The following is a 22,054-nucleotide window of genomic DNA, read 5'->3' on the forward strand; positions in this document are numbered from 1 at the left end:
CTTCCTCATGGGAGAGTTTTCTCTTGCTAATATAAATCTATGTAGTTACATTAAATAGTATAATTAGCTTCAGAATATTTGGCTCTTTTTCTGCATTTAAGGCACGTCGTATGCTGACTCTAACCCATCTCACAGCTTTATAGCTGCTTCTCCCCTGTAAATGCACATTAGGTCATGCTATGTTCTGTTGATTCTGGAGATAGTCCTATATTGTCTTTGGCAGTCTTTTATATTATGTCTTTAAGGATCTGAGATCATGCTTTCCTTCATCTATATTTATTGTATATGGAAAATTGTATTAAAATAATGGGATACATAAAAATATGCTTTTTGGAACTCAAAAATTATTACCAAAAAGTAACATCTAGAAATTGAGTTAGTCTTTCAATTCTGAAAACTAACTTAGAGAGACATTTACTAAATGCCTCTTAGTAAAAACTAACTTAGAGAGGCATTTACTAATTGCCTCTTAGTAAAAACTAACTTAGAGAGGCATTTACTAATTGCTTCATATATATCATAGAGATTCATTAAACTTAATGCAATCATTCTTAGGAATTAGATTGCTAACTTTTAGAAATTAGATTGCTTTTGTATCGAGTTCCCTGACAAATATCAGCAAACTGTTGTTTTAGTTTGGATTAAAGAATTATATTTGGATTGGACTCCCCAAGACAGATGAAGTTGTTACTATGACTCTTGCCAAAGTAATGGGAATTTCCAATAAATTCTAGTATAATACGTAATTTACACAATAATGTAATTGTTGTTTGTGATAAATGAATCATTAATATTTTTATTACTTAAATCTGTATCTTTATGTGATTCTTACTCACTCCTAGTCTGTGGTTCCTTAAACTGGAAGTAAAAGCTATTTCTATTTTTTTAGTTTTTTATTCTCATCCTACTTTTTAATATTATCTTTTTTAAACTTAGAACATTGGTCAGTTTCTTTAAGAAGTTTTATCATGAATTCAAACAATAAGTAACCACGTAAAGGGAATATTTATCTAAACTAATTGCGCATATTTCTTCAGCATTGTATCTTTTTCCTTCTTTATATTTGTTTATTAAAAGATGTGTTAGGTTTTTATTATTTTTTCCATCCCCCCAAGATTCCAAATTCATTTCAGTATTTGAAAACCTATTTCTGGGTAACCACTTATATGAACACTGCCTCACTTATTTCATTTGTCTGAAAATTCTTAGATTTATCCATTCTTCCTTGATTCACATACTCTATTATTAAGGGAGAACCTCGAGATCCGTTACTTGAGGATTCATTTGAATGTGTGATCTTTTTTTTTTTAAATTTTTTATTGTGGAAAGTTACAAAGTTAGAAAGTTTTCAGGTTTAAATTTCAGTTATACAATGCTCGAATACCCATCCCTTCACCAGTGCTCATTGAATGTGTGATCTTTCCTCCAACAAGCTTATTGGGAAAATGTTCAGATTTGTAAAATACAGCACTGAGGATCAGCTGTTCTTCCAAGCTAGGAAACAAGAAATAGACCCATTGCACTCTGATCTTCCATTTTCCACTATCACATACCAATTGAAGAATAGTATATGGTCACTAGGTTTGGATTATATGCCATTTTTCCCCAGTATGAATTATCTACTATTAGTAGTACTGTTTTGTTGTAGGGGATATATATGTATATACCGACAACCAATCTATATATATATATATATATATATATGTATGTATGTACATGTATATGTACTTGCTGATTGTCTTTCAATCAGAAGAAACCTATTTGATTTACTTGTCTCAAATTTAGATTGACTGCTTCCTAATTTCCCAGTATTGTTTCTGTAGCACAGCACTGCGCAGTGGGTGAGAAGGACCCTGAACATTAACTGCTAGCTCAGAGTGTCCTAAAGTACAGGTACATCCTAAGAAGAAGGTGTGAGATGGTACAGGGATTGATGGAGACAATTTTCCATTACTTTCAGTGGAAAACTGGGCAGTTTCTTTGAAAAGATTTCCAACCTGAGTAGCTAAATGTAATCGTCAGCATCATATCTAGAAATTTCCTCTCATTATTTGTAGCAGTGGCTGCCTTGAACAGTTCTTTGCCTTTGTTACATCACTGTTGAATTAGCTTATGAAAATGCTTTCTGTGGTGCCCATATTATAGTTCACTTTAGTAAAAAAAAAATAGGTGATTTTTAATTTTGCAGATCTTGAAGACATTAGCTATGTGTTATAAAATTTTATACCAAGATTTAGTTTAATGTTAAGATAATAGTATGAAGTTGATGTGTGGAGTATGCTAGACCTTTTTGAGGAAATCAAGTACAAATCATTAAATAGCAATCAAATGATAAAAAATATAAAATTCAAATGCAAATTTCAATAACAGCAAAGGTGTTTTATAGAAGCTGCTAAACATTTCCATCATTAGCTCCTCTAACAGTATAATTTTCAAACATAGAGATGTTGAAAAGTATTACTTCATATATTACAATCTTATTATCATAACTTTTATATATCAATATATTTGTTTTAGATCTGTGCTTTCAAGGAACAAAATGTGAACATAGCCAAAGTTCAGTATATAGTTATTGTGTGTATTGTTGTATTTAAACTTTAAAATTCTTACTTCACAAGTATACTTTTATAGCTATGAGTTTCTCATATTTATACTCAAATAACATTGTACTTTTATTTTCAAACACATAGCATTTTAAAAGTACCTATGATTCCATTAGATGTAGTATAACTTGTGAAGTTATATTCAGATCTATTGGACTGCTAATTGTGAAAATTATGGCATGTATAATTACATATTGATTGGTACCTACCTGTACTTTATTTGGATTGAAGATTTTTAGAAATAATTTGAATTTTAAATATTACCAACATATTTAATTATTTTATAATTTGATATGGGCTGGAGTGATAGCACAGTGGTAGGGTGTCTGCCTTGCACGTGGCCGACCCGGGTTCGATTCCTCTGTCCCTCTCAGAGAGCCAAGCAAGCTACCGAGAGTATCCTGCCCGCACGGCAGAGCCTGGCAAGCTACCTGTGTCATATTCAGTTTGCCAAAAACAGTAACAACAAGTCTCACAATGGAGGTGTTACTGGTGCCTGCTCGAACAAATGAATGAACAATGGGATGACAGTGCTACAGTGCCACCAACATATTTATTTCAGTAACCCTTACTTCCTAATTCTGCATCAGTTTTTTCAGAATTTATTTCTTCATGCTTAATTTCCTTTGTGAAGGGTTGAGCAATGTAGTAAGAAAATGGGATATATCTGTCTACTTGTTTATTAGCTTTACTGGAATAATTTTCAGGAGCTCAGAAGCTTGGAGGAAGTTCAGCAGCCAGGTGTTGGAATAGTCAATTAAGACAAGCAGCCAAAAACAAATGTTAAGCTTCTAATCACTGATGCTGACATCACACAAGCAAAACTAAACCAGCGAAAGTGCTGACTCTTTGTCCCAACTTTCCCAAGGGATGGTCTTGGTAAGGGGCACGTGATTAGCATGGATGTGGGGTCCTTTCACTTCTGCTGAGGCACTCAAAGTAGAACTTTTCATGTTTTATGTGCCCCAAAACATGAAGCGGGGAAGGGTGAGAGTTAGGTGTGGAAGAAGGGTGAGTGCTTGTTGTTGAGTCACGGAGTAAAGTCTCTCCAGGTTTTTCCCCCCACACCTCAGGCAGAGCCCTGAATGGAGGCCCTGGACTGGGCACGTAGATGCAGGCCATAGCTGGGCCTGAGTCTCTGCCCTCTTGCCTGCCTGTGCTTATGTCTAGAATAGAGAGTGGTATCCCCTTTTGATTTGCCTGTGGTTGGACCTGAGAGATAATGTAGAGAGTTCGACCGGTTGGATTTCAACTCCTGAACGGATTTGAAGTTACAGAAATAATTCCTATTTAATGTTTTTGTACCTGGAGTGATAGCACAGTGGGTAGGGCATTTGCCTTGCATGCAGCTGACCCGGGTTCAATTACTCTGCCCTTCTTGAAGAGCCCAGCAAGCTACCGAGAGTATCTTGCCCGCATGGCAGAGCCTGGCAAGCTACCTAATGGTGTATTTGGTGTGCCCAAAACGGTAACAACAAGTCTCACAATGGAGACGTTACCGGTGCCCACTCAAGCAAATCGATGAGCAACGGGATGACAGTGACAGAGTGATAGAGCGTGTTTTTGAAAACTCTGAGTGTAGTATATAGATTCTTAACTTCTCCTAATATGGATTTTATACTCAAATTGAACAAAAATATGCAATGTTTGCATATAAATATTATTATTAAATGACAGTAATATTTTGAGGCATAATTTATGTAGAGTAATAAATCTATATTCCTCATTAGGTGAAGGACATTATGCTTAAGTGAATTATTTTTAAGGAGTTGAGAACCAACTCTCTGCACCATTCTAAACTATGCTTTCCAAGGTGTTTGCTGACTATAGGAAATCTCCAACAGCACCCCAAGAAATATGTCTAGTGATTTGTCTCCTTCCCTCCTCCCAGAGAGTCTCAGGATTAAAATCAGTGAGCACATTGATCGCTGAGAAAAAAAAACAGTTGCTTGATTTAAAAAAAATAAAAAGACTTACAAAAGCCTTTTTATCATTTGAAGTAAAATACTTTAGAAAATTCTCCCTCTTAAGTTGATAACTTTTAGAATTTTTATTTCTTGTACCATGAGAGCTCCAAGCCTGCTTGGATTGGGACTGGGCCTCTTCTGCCCAGATCCCCCATTTTCCAGTAGCAAGGCGGTCACACCCAGAAACTGCCCCTGGTGCCGCATAATCTCATCAATGGCCAACATCCAGAGACTATAAAACCAAGCTCCTGGAATTGTGCGACCACTTTGCAGCCACGAGACACCTTATAGCCTAGTTCTCCCTCTCGGAGAACTTGGCAAGCTACTGAGAGTTTCGTGCCTGCATGGGAGAGCCTGGCAAACTCCCTGTGGCGTATTCATATGCCAAAACCAGTAACAATGATGAGTCTCATTCTCCTGACCCTGAAAGAGCCTCCAATGTGGCATTCTGGGAAGGTCGAGTAAGGGGAGGCTTCTAAAATCTCAGGGCTAGGACAAATGGCGACATTACTGAGACCACTAGAGAAAATTGATGATCAACGGGATGATGATGATGATGATGATGATGGATGATGATGATGATGATGATGATGATGATGATGATGATGATGATGATGATGATGATGATGATGTACCATGAAAGCTAAAAGTCATGTCTGCATATCTCTGCACCAGTTGGTGATCTGCACCAGCTGGTGATCTGCACCAGCTTCTCTTCACTCCTCATTTTCTTCTGCCCACAGACAGTAGTCCAGGTGGTGTGCAAGGAGCAGCCCTGTGAGGGAGGACTGGATGCCAGGAGGGGAGGATATAGGAGACTAATCATTAATTCAGGAAGGAGGGTACAAACCTCATGGCACAATGGCCTCATTTAATCCTACAATTTGACTGAAATCCTTCTTCTGGGAAATGGCAGTATTCACATTTGAACATCAGTTGGCAACTGTAAAAGCTTAAATTTAGTATTATGAAGCTCACTATTTAAAAGTCTGAAGTACAAAGGTACGACTCAAACACACATTTCATGCAACAATAACTTGAACAATGTTTTAGCCGGCCAGCCTTAGAAAGCCAACTTTAGATTCCAAAGTCGCTTCTTTTCATATGGGTTGAGGATTATCTGTCTTAGAAAACAGTTCTATCTCAAAATATTTTTAGGCAGGATAATGTAGTCAGAGCTGAGTTCTATTGTAATGATGCCAGCCAGCAAGATATAAACTTGAACTTAATGTCAAAACATAGTTGGGATTAAATGATAAAGTAGAGAAGAATGCTTTTTAAAGGGCCTTATCTCCTGGGTTTGAGATTAAGGGGAAAAAAAGAGCAGGATTGAATTTGGAAAGAATGTGTTGATAGCTACCTCAGATCACGCTCCAGCAATCTTATTATTCATTTTGATTGTATTCTGAATCCTTTCCTTTGAGTGAAAGAGACCTGAATGTGAACTTGAAGAAGCTGTGTTTGTGGGGGTGGGGGGAGACACCTCCTAGAAAGATGTCTCCCATAGTGTCCTATATAATTGACACTCTTGTCAAAGAAACTCTGTGCACTTAATCATCTAGAAAGCTTACTTGTGTGCATTGAGTAAACTAGTTAAAATATGACTGGTTTACAGGAATTTCAACTGCCTCCCAGTAACCGTTCTAAGACATCTTTGTTTTGGAAAATCCAGGGTAAGTTCTATCCAAGCTTTACACTAGATGTTTGTGGCTCAGCTCTGAGCCACTCTGAGCTGTTAGGATACAGAATCAGAAGACATTATTGGGTGGTGGGGTTATACTTTCTTTTCTCTATTTAATTTTTTATCTAATTTCCGAAAATCTTCTTTAAAAAAAATAATTTCTGGTATGCAGCCAAACTAAAATAATTCTAGAACCTTAACAATTGCATAATCGTTCACAGAGGGTGGATGGAACGAATCTATTTTACCGGATTTGAGTACTGAAATTCTCTATGATGAATGAAGAAATTTAAGACTGAGAAAGAGCACCTTTTTTCTCCCACCCCAGAAAGCATTAAATATCCGATTTTTAAAAAGTGAGTCTCAGTGACTCACCACAGACTTTTCCAAAATTATCTGACCTTGATTTCTATCTTTGTTAGGTCATTCTGGCACTGAACATGCCACAAGATGGGGTCTAAACAACATTTACTTATTTTTTTCTATTATAGAGACCTGGAGTCCAAGGTCAAGGTGCAGGGAAAGGTTGTTTTTTGGTGTGTTGCCTTGATGTCCCATTTTAAGAGGTCCCCCTGCTCACTGGGTTCTCCAGAGCCTTTCCTGTGTAAGTGCTGAGAGAGCTGAGGTGTCCATCCCTTAGAAGTCCACCAGCCTTGTCCACTCAGGCCCATCTAATGACCTCACTGATTTCAATGACCCCCAAAACCCATCTCCAAATGCAGTCATCTGAGGGATTTGTGTGCTAGCGTAGGAACTAGGAGAGATAGTTCAACCTGAAGCAGCTACCTCTGCAGAACACACATTATAAACTTCTGGCTGTGCTCAAGGCTTACTCCTGACTCTTCACTCAGTGGTTACTCTTGGCAGGCTCTGAGGACCATAATTGATACCAGAGATTGAACCTGGGTCAGCCAAGTGCAGGTAGCACAGTACTTAGTACAGTACTATCAGTTGAACTATTGCTTTGGCCCAAGGATCATTTCATGGTATTGCTTTCAAATCATCATCCAACTTTATAAAGATTGCTACAATGGGGAGAGAAAAGGGAAGGAACCATAACAGTGATAGGGGAAGTGGTCAATTTGGGTAAGAACCAAGTACTGAAAGGAGGTAGAGTGATTTGCATGATACACTTTCAGTAACAGTACTGCAAATCAAGTACTTTAAAGGAAAAATGAAGAAGGGAAAAGTAGCTTCCATAGAGGCAGACTGGGGGAAAAGGGGAGGGGGACACTGGTGAAAAGATTGGTGTTGGAACAATGTTTGCCTGGAACTCAGTCATGAATAACTTTGCAACTTGGTAATTAATGGTGATTCAGTAAATTTTTTAAAAATCACCTTCTGAAACCTATACATTAATAAAATTGCAGATTAAAAATGATGTTTTTGGCAAAGTCCGTCCAGGTACAAAACAATTTTCTTTTTCTCAGAATGTATCTTTAATTTGTTTGACTTATTCTCAATAATATTCAAATACTGAGGTTAGTGACTAAAATTGAAATTGCTATTGGACATTCTAAGAAGTTCCATATTAGAAGAGAATTTTGGTTAGTGTGATACTGGATAATTCGATCTTCTAATATATTCTAGAGCTCAGAAGTCATTACTAGAAAGTAGAACGATGTCACTGTGTCATTTGGAGCATGTCCTTCCAACTAAAGACACCCACCTCAAACCTGTCAGAGGTCCGTGATGACTGAGTGGCTGGGAGAGTGAAGTCCTCTTGCTTTTCTGGTTCACCCTCCTGAGTCCTGTGAGAATAAAACCTGGCTAATTTATTCTCTGGTTGTGGGAGGTGAATTAAGTGCTTCTTGCAGGAGCCCTCGTACCCTCCACAAGAACTTTATCAGACGTCCGCAAAATGAATTTAAGATTACATTTGCTTCTGCTGTCCTTTGTTATCCACAGATGAAGAGTATATCTGGTATTTCTGGTAAATACTTAGCTTCCAGTTCTGCTAGGAACCCACGATGTACATGTCATCTGAGTGAACTTGTTTTTTACCATGTCCTCCTTTAATATTCAGCCCCAAAGATAAAAATGTCAAAATGATGATCTTGAAGTTTAAGTTGCCAGATTGCAGTCATTTTTGTGCATAATTATATAAATATGTCATCAGTTAATAAGTGTAGCAGGAGAAAAGTTCTAAATAGTAAAATTGCCATTAAAATCTGATTTAATGTAGAAAACAGGTGTTTTTGCTCTGATTATTATTTCTTTGAGTTTCTAATGGGGAATAAAGTTGCAAGTAATTTTTCATGTTAGAGAAAACATATTGCAAACACTCTGGCAAGCTCTCTCATGAGGCCACCCCGTTTCTGCATCTCTGATTGCTGGCAGCAGCCTCCATCCTACTAGAGCCCAGTGGGGTCCATGATGCATCAACTTCTTCCTGAACCTGGGTCTCAAGTCTCTGTCCTAGCTTTGCAAACTCAGATTCTCTTTGGAGTCATCCAACCTGAAGAAGCTTATATTTTCACTTAAAAGTCAGAACAGTGCTCTCGTATTATTTCCTGGTATCAATTTGAGGCTCAAAGCACACTTCGCTTCCCCTCTTCATCTCATATCAAGTAGCTTCATTTCATCTTATTTCATGTCCTCTCAGCTCCATCTTTACTTGCATTTGGTTTACCGTTATTAAGTGTAAGCCAGACGCATGATGAGATGAGGTGCTGTGCACACCAAAATCATGATTGTCAACACCATTGTAAACAGATGATTTTAACTATGATACATCTTAAAAATGTGTTTGATGACTATATTAGAGATCTGGAAGTTTGACTATTCAGAAGACACTCAAGAGCACATTGTTCTAATAGCTTTTTATCACCACTGATATTTTTAGGATCAAGCACACCCATCATCAGAAGTCAAAAAATAATCAGTTATTCAAGAATCAATGTTATACTTACATATGGGCCTAAGAGGACTGAATGTGGCATAGAACTATGGCAAAAGGGAAGAGATTGTGCTGAATGAAGAGACGAGCCTTCAGAATGGAATTTGAAGGCACAGTTTTGGTTCCCAGTTTGCTGATAAGGCAACTGTGGGCCCTTCATTCCCTCACATTCTCCATGTTTTAGAGCCAGAGTAGGGTAAGACCATGGTGGGGGGAATTTTTTCATGGCCTTTAAATAATGCGTGTACCAGGACCTATGTTTATCTTTATTTTCTTATAATACCACAGATTGAAAATATGTCAGTACTTTTGTCATTAAGCCATGTAACCTTTAGAAACAATTTAAACACTTTATTTAAGTTTAAATGAAGATGTTACATGTACCTTGTGCATTTGCTTTGTGACAGTGCATTTTAACCTAAACTTGCTTTGTTTTCTGAAATTTTTTAAAGCACAGAACTGTTACACTTCGCAGACAGCCTGTTGGCGGCTTGGGCCTGAGTATAAAGGTATGAGCTTGTGATTTCCACCCTTTCCTGCCTAAAGACCACCTCAGTGTTGACCATAAAGGCTTTTGTTCTGCTGTCTTTCAGGGAGGCGCGGAGCATGGAGTCCCGGTCGTCTTGTCAAAGATTTTCAAAGACCACGCAGGTACCCCCAAACCAATGGTTTAAGCGTACATCATAGTAGTTTGCAAAATAGAAGCCATTTGAAGTGACAGGAATTAGCTAAACAATTATTTTGCTTGGTTATTTTTGCTGCCATGTTGTTTTGCAGTTAATTTCTTAGTGCATCCTGTTACAACACTGCCCTTTGCATTTCCTCGGACCCTTCGAGCCCTTAAGAGAGCTACTGATTCACAGCGAATCTGAAGAGAAATGTAATCCAAAAGAGACCCGCAACTCTAAGTTTTCTAAGTTTAAAAGTTGAGAATTTAAAAGAGAGGAGGAAATTAGTGGAGTTCATTGAGAATTCAGAGAGAAAATTGCATTCCTCCCTCAAAAATGTCATGAGAATCACGTCTGGATAAAGGTTGGTGTTGGTGCTGCTTACGAAATGAGTGTTGATACCACACAGAACATTCGGCTGCCGTTTACTGAGAGGTGGCTGTGTGTTGATAGGAAAGTAAGGATGGAAATTCTGGCCACACATTCCTAATTTCTCACACAAGAGGGAGATTTTCTGGTACAATAAAATCACTTGGTTAAATGACATAAAACAGTCCATATACTCTTGTTTGTCTTGTTTTGGGAACCATATCCAGCCATGCTTAGACATCACTCCTGGCTGAGCTACGGATGGAACCAAGGCTTGCCTGCATGTAAGGCAAGCTTGGAAACCCCTGTACTGTATCTCTCTCACTCTTTTTTTTTATTGAGTCACCATGTGGAAAGTTATAAAGCTTTCAGGCTTAAGTCTCAGTTACATAATGCTTGAACACCCATCCCTTCACCACTGCACATATTCACCACCAAGAACCATAGTAAACCTCCCCACCACCACCCCGCCCCTCCAGCCCCCCACCCCGCCTGTGTAGCTGAGAATAGTCCATCTCTTAACTGTGTAAACAGCTGGGTTCTCCTTCACTGGACTGTCAGCATCCCCTTCTCCTGATTCTACTGATCCTACTAGTCAAGAAGCAAAGGGTGGGAGCATAGGCCTTGAATGAGCTAACCTCTTGTTATTCTGTTAGTTGTAGTATGTGTGGTGTGTGGTATGTTTGAATGGTGCACCTGTGTTTATGTGTAATGCCAATGTATTTGTCTGTATGTCACTGCGGTGGTTTCTTGGTGTGTGGTGTGTATGTGAGTGTATGTATCTGTGTTGTTGTGCATCATATGAGTGCTTGTGTGTGCTCATGAGATTCATGAGATTTATTTATCCCTGGATTGGAAAGGAAATAAGGAGGGAAACTTGAAAAGTGGAAAAACTGGGAGATAGGGTCACTCATCAACCGTTCTTGAACAATGAAACCCCACTTATGCAGGAGTTGGGTAAAATGAGTAAGCAAGAAGTGCATGTTTTCTCAACAGTTTGATTCTCATTTCATTGATTTTACCCAAACCATATCCAATATCACCAAAGTATATGGTCATCATGGCTCTGTGATGCATGGAGAGGTGAGGTTCAGCCTATGACCCCACCTGCCCGTCCTCTGACATCTGAATGCCAGAGGGTTGTGGGTCTGGCACAATGACCCCGTTAGCCATCCACAACCCACACAGAAGTAAGTTGGCTGTGAAAATTGTTGGAATGAAATAAAGGTGGATTTCCTCACAACAGTTCTGACTTGGCTCCCGTCAAAGAAGAAATTCTAACAAAATAACTCACCACTACACTTGCATCTGCCTGAAGATTCATTTTTATCAGATGGCTATTTAGGAGTAATCCTTGCAACACACATTTTCCCATTCGCGAGTGAGGACTTAGTGCTGGTGCCTTAACTAGCGTGTCCTCAACACTGCAAGGCTGGCCATTGTCTTCAGCTTAGGAGAGGGAAGGCCTGGCCCTTTTTGGTGCTATTTCACTTGGCCACAGAAAAGAATTTGTTTTATAAGAAAATAAGGATTTAATGAGAACCATAGAGAACTGGAAAAAAGTTCTATAGAAGTCTCTGAAGCAAATAGCCATTCCCTGTACTCACCACCCAACTGCTGCAAAGATTTTGAAAGCATTTAAAAACAAACATTTTTTTAAAATTTAGACAAACATAATTTTAGGGAAGATGAACATGTTTGCATTGTATGTACCAAGTATTGTAATTGTGGAACTGAAATGCCTCTCAGAGTCAGTGCCCTGGTGCATTTGCAGAGAAAATCTACAAGACATAAATCAATTTGTTATTGAATTAGGCGTGTTTAATTACTTCTGCACCACTGTAAGCCATCTGGTTGACTGGTTAATAATTGAAGGAAGGATTGCTCAGATACATTTCTGTAATCTCAGTGAGTACTTCTTTTTCATGAGTATATTCTTCGTCTGTGACTATGAATATGTCGCAGGGAACAAGGACTAAGACTGACCAGCAGATAAGGCAGAAAAGGATTTTGTGCTTATTCACAGAGCAACATTAGATTCATGTATTTCAGCCACTCAGGGAAGAACAGTGTGGGAGCTTACATGCAGTACGGTAGATGGGGTAGAGTCTGTGCTGTGTGGAGAGCATCCTCCCTCCTCTCTAGCCCCTCCAATCATCACATATTTCCCTTGAGCAGAAAGTGGTGCCCAGGCCGAGGTGACAGAGTTTGGGGGCCACTGGGGAATCTCAAAAGATATGAGCCCTGGCTCCCACACTCTTCATTAACTCTCGAGTCCAAGCATGTGATACGTTTATATTCTGAAATGGAAATTCTTCTCTGTCCTGTTGTGGAAACAAGAAATTCAGGTAGCCAAAAAGAATCTCCCTGACTCCCAGGCTTCTGTCCTTCCTGGTGTGGATGACTATTGAAGCCTGTGTCCTTGGTCAGCTTCTCCTCCCCTCTATTCCACTATCATGCTACATCACTGTCATCCATTTCCCACTACTGTTGAGCTGCCTCATCACTTCTGTCCTGTCTCCATCACACTGTCCTATCTCCATCACTTCCAGGATCACCACTGCCCTGCCAGTACCTACACTGTCCCACCCTGGGTTTCCTGGAAGTAATAGGCTCACAGTCCTTGGCCCTGTGATCTTATATACAGCTTTGGGACTAGAGGGTGTTTCAGTAAGGGTCTCTTCATTACTTCATCAAATGTACATCTTACAGTCCAGCTCTTTGCAAAGTCTTGATAAAAAATGCTCAAGAAACTTTAGTTTTAGAAACCAGGGCTTGGCCTAGATGAACATGTCTCTGCACAGAATGCGAAGGGGAAAGAAAGAGGAGGCAGCCATGAGCTTACTCTTTTGCTCATTGTGAACTGCCACACACATAAGGTACAGGAAGAAGATGATGCAGGGCTTCTGCGTGCCTTGCCTGACATCTGAGAGTACTGGAGACAGTGAGGCAGCATGCCAGGAAGAGCTGAATACCAGTACCTAGTTGGAAAGTTGGGATTTATTCAGGGACATAAAAAATTCAGGGTAACTTATTGGAAACAGGAATGTCAAGTGATCCTAGGAGATATTGCCTGCACCCTATACGGTTCAGAGAGGATTGGGGTCTTATTAACCCAAAAGGAAGGACAGGTTGTGGAAGAACTCATCTAATCTTTGCTATGGGAACTGCAATGATTTCGCTGGTGTCTGCCTGGCTGCACGTGGGAATGAAACACTGCAAATGATCAGATCACAGCAGAATGTAGAATCATCCATGCAGACATTCATCCACAGATTTATTCAGCTACACTCGGCATATAATTTCTCTGCATAAGTTGCTTTCTGGGCATCCAGCAGTAGCACTGCCTTTTCTAGAGTGTATGTTCAATCACAGAAAAGAGCAATGAATAAATATAATACACACTGTCAATGACAACTGCTATGAAGAAAATTAAACAGTGTCAGGGACTAGGGAATGATGGAGAATCACTGTTTTCTATAATGTGCTCAATCAAAATATTACAGTGGGTGACAATTAAGTGAGTGTTTGCACCACATGGAATAAGTCATGAGCAGATCTTAACTCAGAGTGTTCTGGCCCAGGAGAAAGAATAATGGTGTTGATACAAGAAGGAGCATGTGTGCTTCAGGAGTGAGGTGATGATGGACGTGAGGTTGGAAGCATGAGTGCTAGCAAGTGGGGTTCAAAGGTGCAAGCAAGTGGGGTTCAAAGGTGCAATGGTCATTCAGGGCCCAGAAATCCTTGGGAACAATATGGATAGTACTTCTAAGTCAAAAGGGGCTATGGAGGACTTGTCAGGCTAGGGTGTCAGATCGTTCTAAATGGTTTATTTATAGTAAATCATCATGCCTTCTGTATGAAGAACATGTGCTAGGAAGCAGGAGATATGTTAGAAAGCTAGTGTGTACAGAGGGTCTAGCACATAGTGGTTTTGGTGAATTTGGAGTTTAGTATTTAGAAATACTTTGAGGATGAGCCTCTAATGTGGCTGGTAAGCAAGCCTCTTTGCAAGAGGGGATGAGTGAATTCACACTTGAGTTCATGGATTTAGCAGGCACATAATGATGGTGTTCCATGAAATGACTCAGGGAGCAGATGGGGACTGGAAATGCAGGGAGCAGAGAATGTAGTGCTGGTGCTTTTTTTTTTTTTTTGCTGGGCAGTGGGCTTCCAAATGCAGAACTTACAGAGAGATTTTATGATAGGGAAGTTTTGGAAAGAGGCATTTGAACTAGTGGACCTGAGGCAATCTTCTAAGGTGTTAGGTCAGTGGAAAAGAACAAGTGCAGTGCCTGATTCCCAAGGTTACGGAACAGGGTAAGTTGGAAGGGGACAGAAAGGACCACAGTGAATTTGGGGTTGGGGACTGTTGAGTTCCTGCTACCTTCAGTCTCCACTGGCCTACCAACTCTTGCAAGCATGTGAATTACCTGTGGAGCTTATATGCAAGACCACTCAGACTCTGATAGCATGAGCCCTCCTCCCTACCCCCACACCCCGTACCTTATTCCTTCCTCTACAGATATAGACATGAGGAATACAGAAAATTCCTTGGAGGAAACCCATAGTATAGTGAGGAAAATAATAGATAAATACTTGAACATATATCTAAGTATGTTATTTGCAATGTTTATGTGGAGTTGTATGATTCTCTGCATATATGTATATACTTATAAGTGGCTATTATATAGTAAATGGATTAATATTTGTATAGGAAAGTATAATATGTTTATAATATACAAAAGAAGCAATAGCACAGCAGGTAGGGCGTCTGCTTTGCACATGGCCAACCCAGGTTCGATTCCTCTGTCCCTCTCGGAGAGCCCTGCAAGCTAATGAGAGTATCCTGCCCACACGGCAGAGCCTGGCAAGCTCCCCATGGCATATCCAATATGCCAAGAAGAGTAACAAGTCTAATGATGGAGACATTACTGGTGCCCACTCGAGCAAATCTATGAACAATGGCATGACAGTGCTACAGTGTAGTTGAATATCATGTTTCTCTTAAGGTACAATGTTTATTGACTTTATTTAATTTTATGTTTTTTGCTATACCCAACAGTACTCAGGATTCACCCTTGGCAGACTCAGGAGACCATATAGAATGTCAGGGATTGAACTTGGGTCAGCTGCATGCAAGATAAATGCCCTACATGTACTACATGCCTGTACTATTTCTCTGACTCCTATAGATTGACTTTATTTTGTCAATACTTACTCATAATGACATATACATATTCAAGCTGTATTGCTAGGGAGATTTTTTGGTGTAGTGTATGTCTGGCATGTGTGAGGCCCTGGGAATAATACCTCTGAGGTGCAGAGAGAGAGAGAGAAAGAGAGAGAGAGAAAGAGAGAGAGAGATGCATGGACTGAAGGACATTCAGAAAAACGGGCTCAAGTTAGTTTGTAAGTCTTATTTCCAAGTTTGTTATTTATCCTCTTTCACTTTACTTTTGTCATAATAGATAAAGTTCTGGATTCAGTTTCTTCAGAGTTCCCTTTCAGCTTTGGATGTCTGTACATCTGACATGTAGTGATGGCACAAGGATCCCACACTTTAGGCAGGCTGAGTGTTCTTGGCCTTTGGGCTGGTGCAGAGACTTCAGGGAGAATTTTAGATTTCTACATGTGCATTCTAATGAAAATAAAGCAATTGTTGGCATCCCCAAGTCTATGGGCATTTTAATGAAAATAAAGCAATTGTGGCATTCCCAAGTCTAGTCACCTCTTGTACAGGAACACCTATAGTCCAGACTTGGTCCTGTGGGCTGGATTCTGGTGAAAGGTCTCTGCCCCATCCTGGTGGTGTAATGCCAGTGGACTTTTCAGTTGTTTGAGCACTCAGAGGGTGGAGGACTTGTCAGTGGTGTTTTTACCATGACTCCAGTGGCTGACCAAACCTCAAATAGAAGGAAGATCAGTTAATTTTACCAACTCTATGAGGCTATAAGAATCAGTGAGTCGGTCTTTTTCATTCTTGTCAAATGCCTCCTAAAGTTAAGGGAGGCCCTACATTGTCTCATATGGAGATGCTGCTTAGAGCTGAGAACGGCAGTTGGTTTTCATCTACAGCATTGAGCACAGGCTTTGTGGGGTTGTGTATTTTGGGTTTAGTCAGCCCACAGTGTGTTCATAAATTTTTCTCTGTGTTATAACTTGGCCATGTAGGTGTCTATGTTTTCGAGGTTTTGTCCTTCACACATTTACTACTGTTCCAGAGAGGTGTTCGAATGTGCTGTGATATTCCATCTGCTCAAAAAATAACGGTCACTCAGAATTCCATTTAAAGACCTGAAACCACCAAAGGAAACTGTTTTAAAAAGAGGTTTCCTTAGAATAAGTAAGGATTTTTTAAGTTTTATTTTTTATTGAGTCAACGTGAGATACAGAGTTACAGAGCTGATCATGGTCGAGTTTCAGTCATACAGTGTTCCATCACCCATCACTCCACTGATATATATTTCCCACCACTAGTGTCCCAAGTTTTCCTCCTGCCACCCCCCCTGCCCCCAGCCTATCTCTATGGCAGGCACTTTCCCTCTCTCTCTCTGTCTCTGTCTCTGTCTCTGTATCTCCCCCACTTCCCTCTCTCCCCCACCTCTCTCTCCCTTTGGGGAATTATGTTTTGCAGGTAGTTGGAAATGATCACTCTGGATAAGAGCTGTGTGCTGAAAACAGTTAAAGGAATAAATATGATAACTTCTTAGTACCTGTATTAGTGAGGAAATTTTGCATTACATGGTATGTATATGGAGAATGCATATCTGTCATTTATAGCCATTATTTTAACCTATTTTTTTCTTTATGGCAATTTACCTTCTTGTCTAAAAATCACTAATGATACTGTTCAGCGGCATGAGCATACTCAGACTGGACATTGCTACTTTTGCTGTGTCATTGATTAACCTGCTCATCTGAAATGAGTAGTTTGTTATGGTCAGACATCTCTTCTAGATTGAATGCTGTGTATCAGTTCTCATCCCATTTTTATTCTCAAACAATGTGGACGTTCCCTTACTGGTATCTCCTGGTTACTGTGCAGACCTAAGTCCCACCCACCTACAATGCTCCTTATATGCTATCAAAGCTTATCAGTTCATGCTGCACTCAAAATTTATTTGCCATCACAGTTTAATTCACTGGTCACTTATGATTGTAATGTTTCAATAAAAATGTGGATGTATCTGTACTCTCTATCTAATTTGATGCCAGTCTTAAAGAGTCAAATTGCCCAAAGAATTGCAACAAAAATGGGAAGTGGAGATGGAAGAGAGAAACAACTTGGCCCATAACTTGGCCCATAACTTGGCCCATAAATAAAGGGATGATATAAAAGTTAGGATCATATAGTCTTTTAATGTTGATTTTCATGGGAAGTGCTGCCTGTCTAATCTTCTAGAGACCTTGGAGGGACCACCTAAATCATTTAACTGTCTGAAATCATGGCCTGAAGTGCTTAGATGCAGGAATAATCATTCTTCCTGGGGTGTTGAAATCTTATGGGTTTGAGATCTTCTGAACACTCCAGCTACTTTTATTTTTTTCTCTAACACTTTTACCTATAATTTGATATCTTATTGCTATAGGCATAATGTCATTCTATGTGATCTTTGATGAATTAATTTTTGTATTAATGATATTTCATTAATACTGTTGAGTTCAATATTAACAGGTTTCATCCCTTAATGCTGACATTTGCCCTCAGTTCCCCTACCACTAACTCCTAAATCCATATGCCCGTAGTTCAGTCTCTGCAGCCTCTCCCTTCTGCAGGCCCCAGGGAAGTATGGGAGTAGTGTCAGCTCCAATGAGTCACCTTTAACAAAATGTTTCTTGTGCCACTACTCACAACAGCCTCATTCACTATCACTCCTCTTCCTTTCTGTTGGGTAAAGAACTCTGGAAATTTCAAATATGATACAAATATTCAGGCCAGTGTGCTCACATGATAAATGTGCTTAGTACTGTCTTTTTTGGGAGGTCTGTAAACATTTTATGGTGAAATTCATACCTGTCTGACTGAATTTGTGCAGAAGTAGCTAGAACTTCCTCTCACCTTAGGATAAGTAAGCATGGACCTGATCTGAAATTTTAGGTCTAAGTACAGGATACTAGGCTAAAAATCCGCATTTCTCGTCAAATTACCTTGCTAGAAGAGTGTAAGCAGTCTTGTTGCTCTTTAGAGGTCTAGCAAGTCGAATGAAGAATAATTCAGTGTTATATCCTCCTTCCAGTTAATGAATTCAATTGAAGGTATGCTTTTAAGGCTATCAAAATAAATAGAACTTGAAATAGACAATAAAAATGGATTTTATATCTAAATGAAGAATGTTGAAGCTCAGAAAGGAATACTAGAGGTATCACAAGCTCCGAAGTACATGCTCCACGTTGCAAGTTTAATTTAAATTCTGTGTGGGAAGAGCCTTCATCTTCACTAACTGATTGCTAAGAGCAAAATTGAAGCAGAGAAGTGAATTGGCAGGCTGTCCGTATGTTCTCACTTTTGAAGGATCACTTGGTGTGAAGATCAGAGGGAAGCCAGTCTGCAGCAAAAAATCCAGCTGTTAAGGCAGAGTGTGTGAGGTGCTTCTCACAAATCCTTTCTGGCCTGAATGATGCTATCTTAGAACCAGCGTTATCATTATCCCCTAGTTCCACAAATTTTCCTCTTCTCATTGACCATGTCAGCTTCCACGATGAAGGGACTTCCTGAAAATGGAAATTCTTTAATTTTTAAATTTATTTAACTTTGCTTGATACTGTGAATGTCTGAGGGCCTTTAAATGTATTCCAGAATTGATGTATCCTTATTACCAGTAAAACCTACTAACAGGTTCCTGTTAACACTTTCATGGACTAACATTTCTCTTCCTGTTCTTTGAGGAAGATCCTGATCTCTCTGCCAATGGAATCCCTGAATAAGGTGGTTTATAAATTTCACAGGGCAGGTTTTGTAATCAAACTCAGGACAGTGTCTAGACCCTGCCCTTCCTCTAAGTGAGCCTGGAGGGTGAAAGGGGGCTTGATCCTTCTGGAAATACACTGTACTATAGGCTCTTCCAGTGTGGAGGCAAGATATCACTCCACTTACTGGTGGAAACAACATGTTTTTTATTTTTACCTCACACAAAACTGAACTGAAAAGATGACTAAAACTTATATCTGAGACATGAATCAAGCATAAATAAGGTGACCCAACTGTATATGGCTGGAGAGGTATCTAGGACATATTCGTGATAACAGATAATTTTTTTTTGGTCTGGGGGATGGGGGGAGGATCAGAGCTAATGAAGTTGTATAATTTAAAATATTATGTCAGTTCATGTGTTTCCTTTCCCTTAATCATGCATGCAGCAATGAAATGAGTGACTATTTTTCAGTATGGCATCAGAAGGATATGTAAATTGAACTTCTTGAGAAGTCATGTGAAAAGAGCAGGAATTCAACATGCAAAGCGATGAGCCTGTGATTTATACAGAACGATCAAGATTGACAGTGTTCTGGCCTCTGGGTTTATTTTCAGGAAATTAGATAAAAAACCACTGAAGATGATTGAATCTTTGATGAATCCAAAGTCACTTCAGCTTTTGGTTGATTATTTCTGAGACTCCAGTGCAATTGCAAAGGGATGAGATCTCAGATTAACAAAACAAAATCCTGATGTGAATGTATAGGTGTTTAATTTAATAGAAGTCATTTTTATTATTGTCCCTTGGCCCCTTTCTCACCAAGGTAAAATCTAGAATATGTGGGCTTTTAAAACAGGCAATTTAGTTTCTACCTTGTTTTGGATCTCAGTTTCCTAAATGGCATGTAGTGACTCAAAAAGTAGAAATGCCCCTGGTCTTCGTGAATAAGGAGAGAAATGTCTGTTTTTGGTGTTTTCCCCAGATCTTAGTTAGATGCGCAAAATAGGACACAGACCAGAGTTCCTGATCTCCGAAAGGGATCCATTTGCTTCTGCCTTGGTATAGCCTGGACTTACTAATGGGAAGTGTATGGTGAGCAGGAAGGGGTATCATGGGAAATTGCTGAAGAAGAGAGCACTGAGCAGCACCCCTGGGGGCCCTGAGCACAGGCTAAGCCACAAGGCTTCCAAGTCAGTGAGGGTGGAAAAGTGTGGGAGCATTGTTAGAGTGCAGAGTCAACCACCCCTCAAGGACAGAGAGCAGAGCCGTAATGCAAATCACATAACGAGGTTTATTGCTTCCAGCTAGCTGGGGTCCAAGTATCCACCCGAGGCGGCGGGCTTCAACAAGGACCCCGAGCCCTAGGTTCAGCAAGTTCTTATACTTTCATTTTGGCAAGTAAGCATTACTCAGTAATCTCTGTCTCCTATGGAGTACACATCTATTTTGTTGTTGTTGTTTTGTCCTGCAACATCCAGCACACCTCCCTGACAGTTACATTCTGGAGATCTAATTAATCTCATACCCATGATGTAATCTTTGACAAAAAGCATCTGGTTTTTCTGCTTTGCTTGTTCCTGGGAGAGGCCTGGCAGTTCTGGCAGTTCTCCGGCTAAGTGGGTCCTAACAGCATGCTGAGGGAGAGAGGGGTTCAGCGTTTGGAGGGGACGGAAGTGGAGGAAGAAGCTGCTCTGGATTCTTTCCTTCCACCAGTTGAGACCCTCTGGCCCTTCTTGCAGGGCTCAGAGCCTTCTGGTTACATAATATGTGAGAATAGATAAGACAGGGGAATCTGATGAACCTCAAGAATTTGAACCCTGGGACTCCTCAGATCCTTATTCCCATGAGTACCAGTTTCATCAGAAAAGATAACAGTGGCTGGAGATGCCATTTCTGAGTCTAGAGCTCTTCCCTCAGAAGGAAAACAGAAACGTGTTAGCATCCCAGAGGGCGCCCTGATTCCATTCCTTGCCAGCAATTTCTTTCCATTTACATGAGAAAAAAAAAAAACCCTTCACTTTAAAGACTCTCCCTTTTAATACATTTTCCTACTAAAAGAGAGACTCAGGAGACTTCTTGCATAGCACATAGATCTTTTAAATATTAAAACCGGGCACATTCCTTCAAACTACCTAATCTTCATTTTCAAAGTTAGTGGAGGATTTTTCTTTAAAGAAAAAAAAAAGTCCAATATATGATCAGAAACTTGAGAAGAATTCTCTAGAGTTCACTTTTTTAGTTTTGGCAAACGTGTCTTGGTCTGCTTTTGTGGGCTCTAGGTTCAATTGATTTTCAGGGTTGTTGTAGAATTATTTTGGTCTGCTTGGCTGATCTGGGGCTCCCAGTGGTCTCTGCTGATGATAGAAATGACTTTTTTTTCTGTTATACATATTTGTAGTTCTGTCACTTGTTATATTAAAATAAAATTGCCATCAAGATGAAAAAGATAATATGAAAGAAAGACTCCTCTCATTCAAAGTCTCTTTCCTTTTGCTCCTGCCTCTTATGCCTCTGTCTCTTCCTCAGAGTCCGTATTCTTTTTCCTTTCTCTAATGTTTTTTTCTGTCATTTACTCAGATCCATTAATAACCCACCCACTTCCACAGTGGAAATTTTTTCTAAATTATCTTAACCTGAAAGTATTGAAGGAAGATTAACCTGGGATACTTTGAATACATATTCTACAATATTAGGGGAGGAGATTTACACTGTTCGAACTTCAAATGGGATTGATTTGCATATCCTGCCTGTTTCATTCTTTTAAAAATTTGCCTAATGCATCTTTTTTCTTTTAACAAGGGCCTCCTCTGGTGATGCTCAGGAGACATCACCTCTACACTTGGTGGGGAAAGCCAGGGATCAAACTGGACACCTTTCAATATGCTTGTCATGTCCTTTACCACTGAACTATTTCCTCAATGCAAAACTAATATTTAATTGAGAAACTTTATC

The 22,054-nt window shown here is 39.6% G+C and overlaps 1 protein-coding gene across 3 annotated transcripts in view; it reads left to right on the forward strand.

Annotated features, from left to right (window-relative positions):
* SNTG2 (syntrophin gamma 2) overlaps positions 1-22,054 on the forward strand; it is a 439,433-nt gene that overhangs the window by 163,128 nt on the left and 254,251 nt on the right. The window contains exons 3-4 of one of the 3 annotated variants that reach the window (XM_055120048.1): positions 9,603-9,659; positions 9,744-9,801. In XM_055120048.1, the coding sequence (XP_054976023.1) occupies positions 9,603-9,659; positions 9,744-9,801 (115 nt within the window). The remainder of the gene's footprint in view (positions 1-9,602; positions 9,660-9,743; positions 9,802-22,054) is intronic. The other 2 variants (XM_055120049.1, XM_055120050.1) reach the window with 2 other exon arrangements.

The sequence above is a fragment of the Sorex araneus genome, chromosome X (genome assembly GCF_027595985.1).
Source record: "Sorex araneus isolate mSorAra2 chromosome X, mSorAra2.pri, whole genome shotgun sequence".
In the NCBI taxonomy this organism is placed as follows: Eukaryota; Metazoa; Chordata; class Mammalia; order Eulipotyphla; family Soricidae; genus Sorex; species Sorex araneus.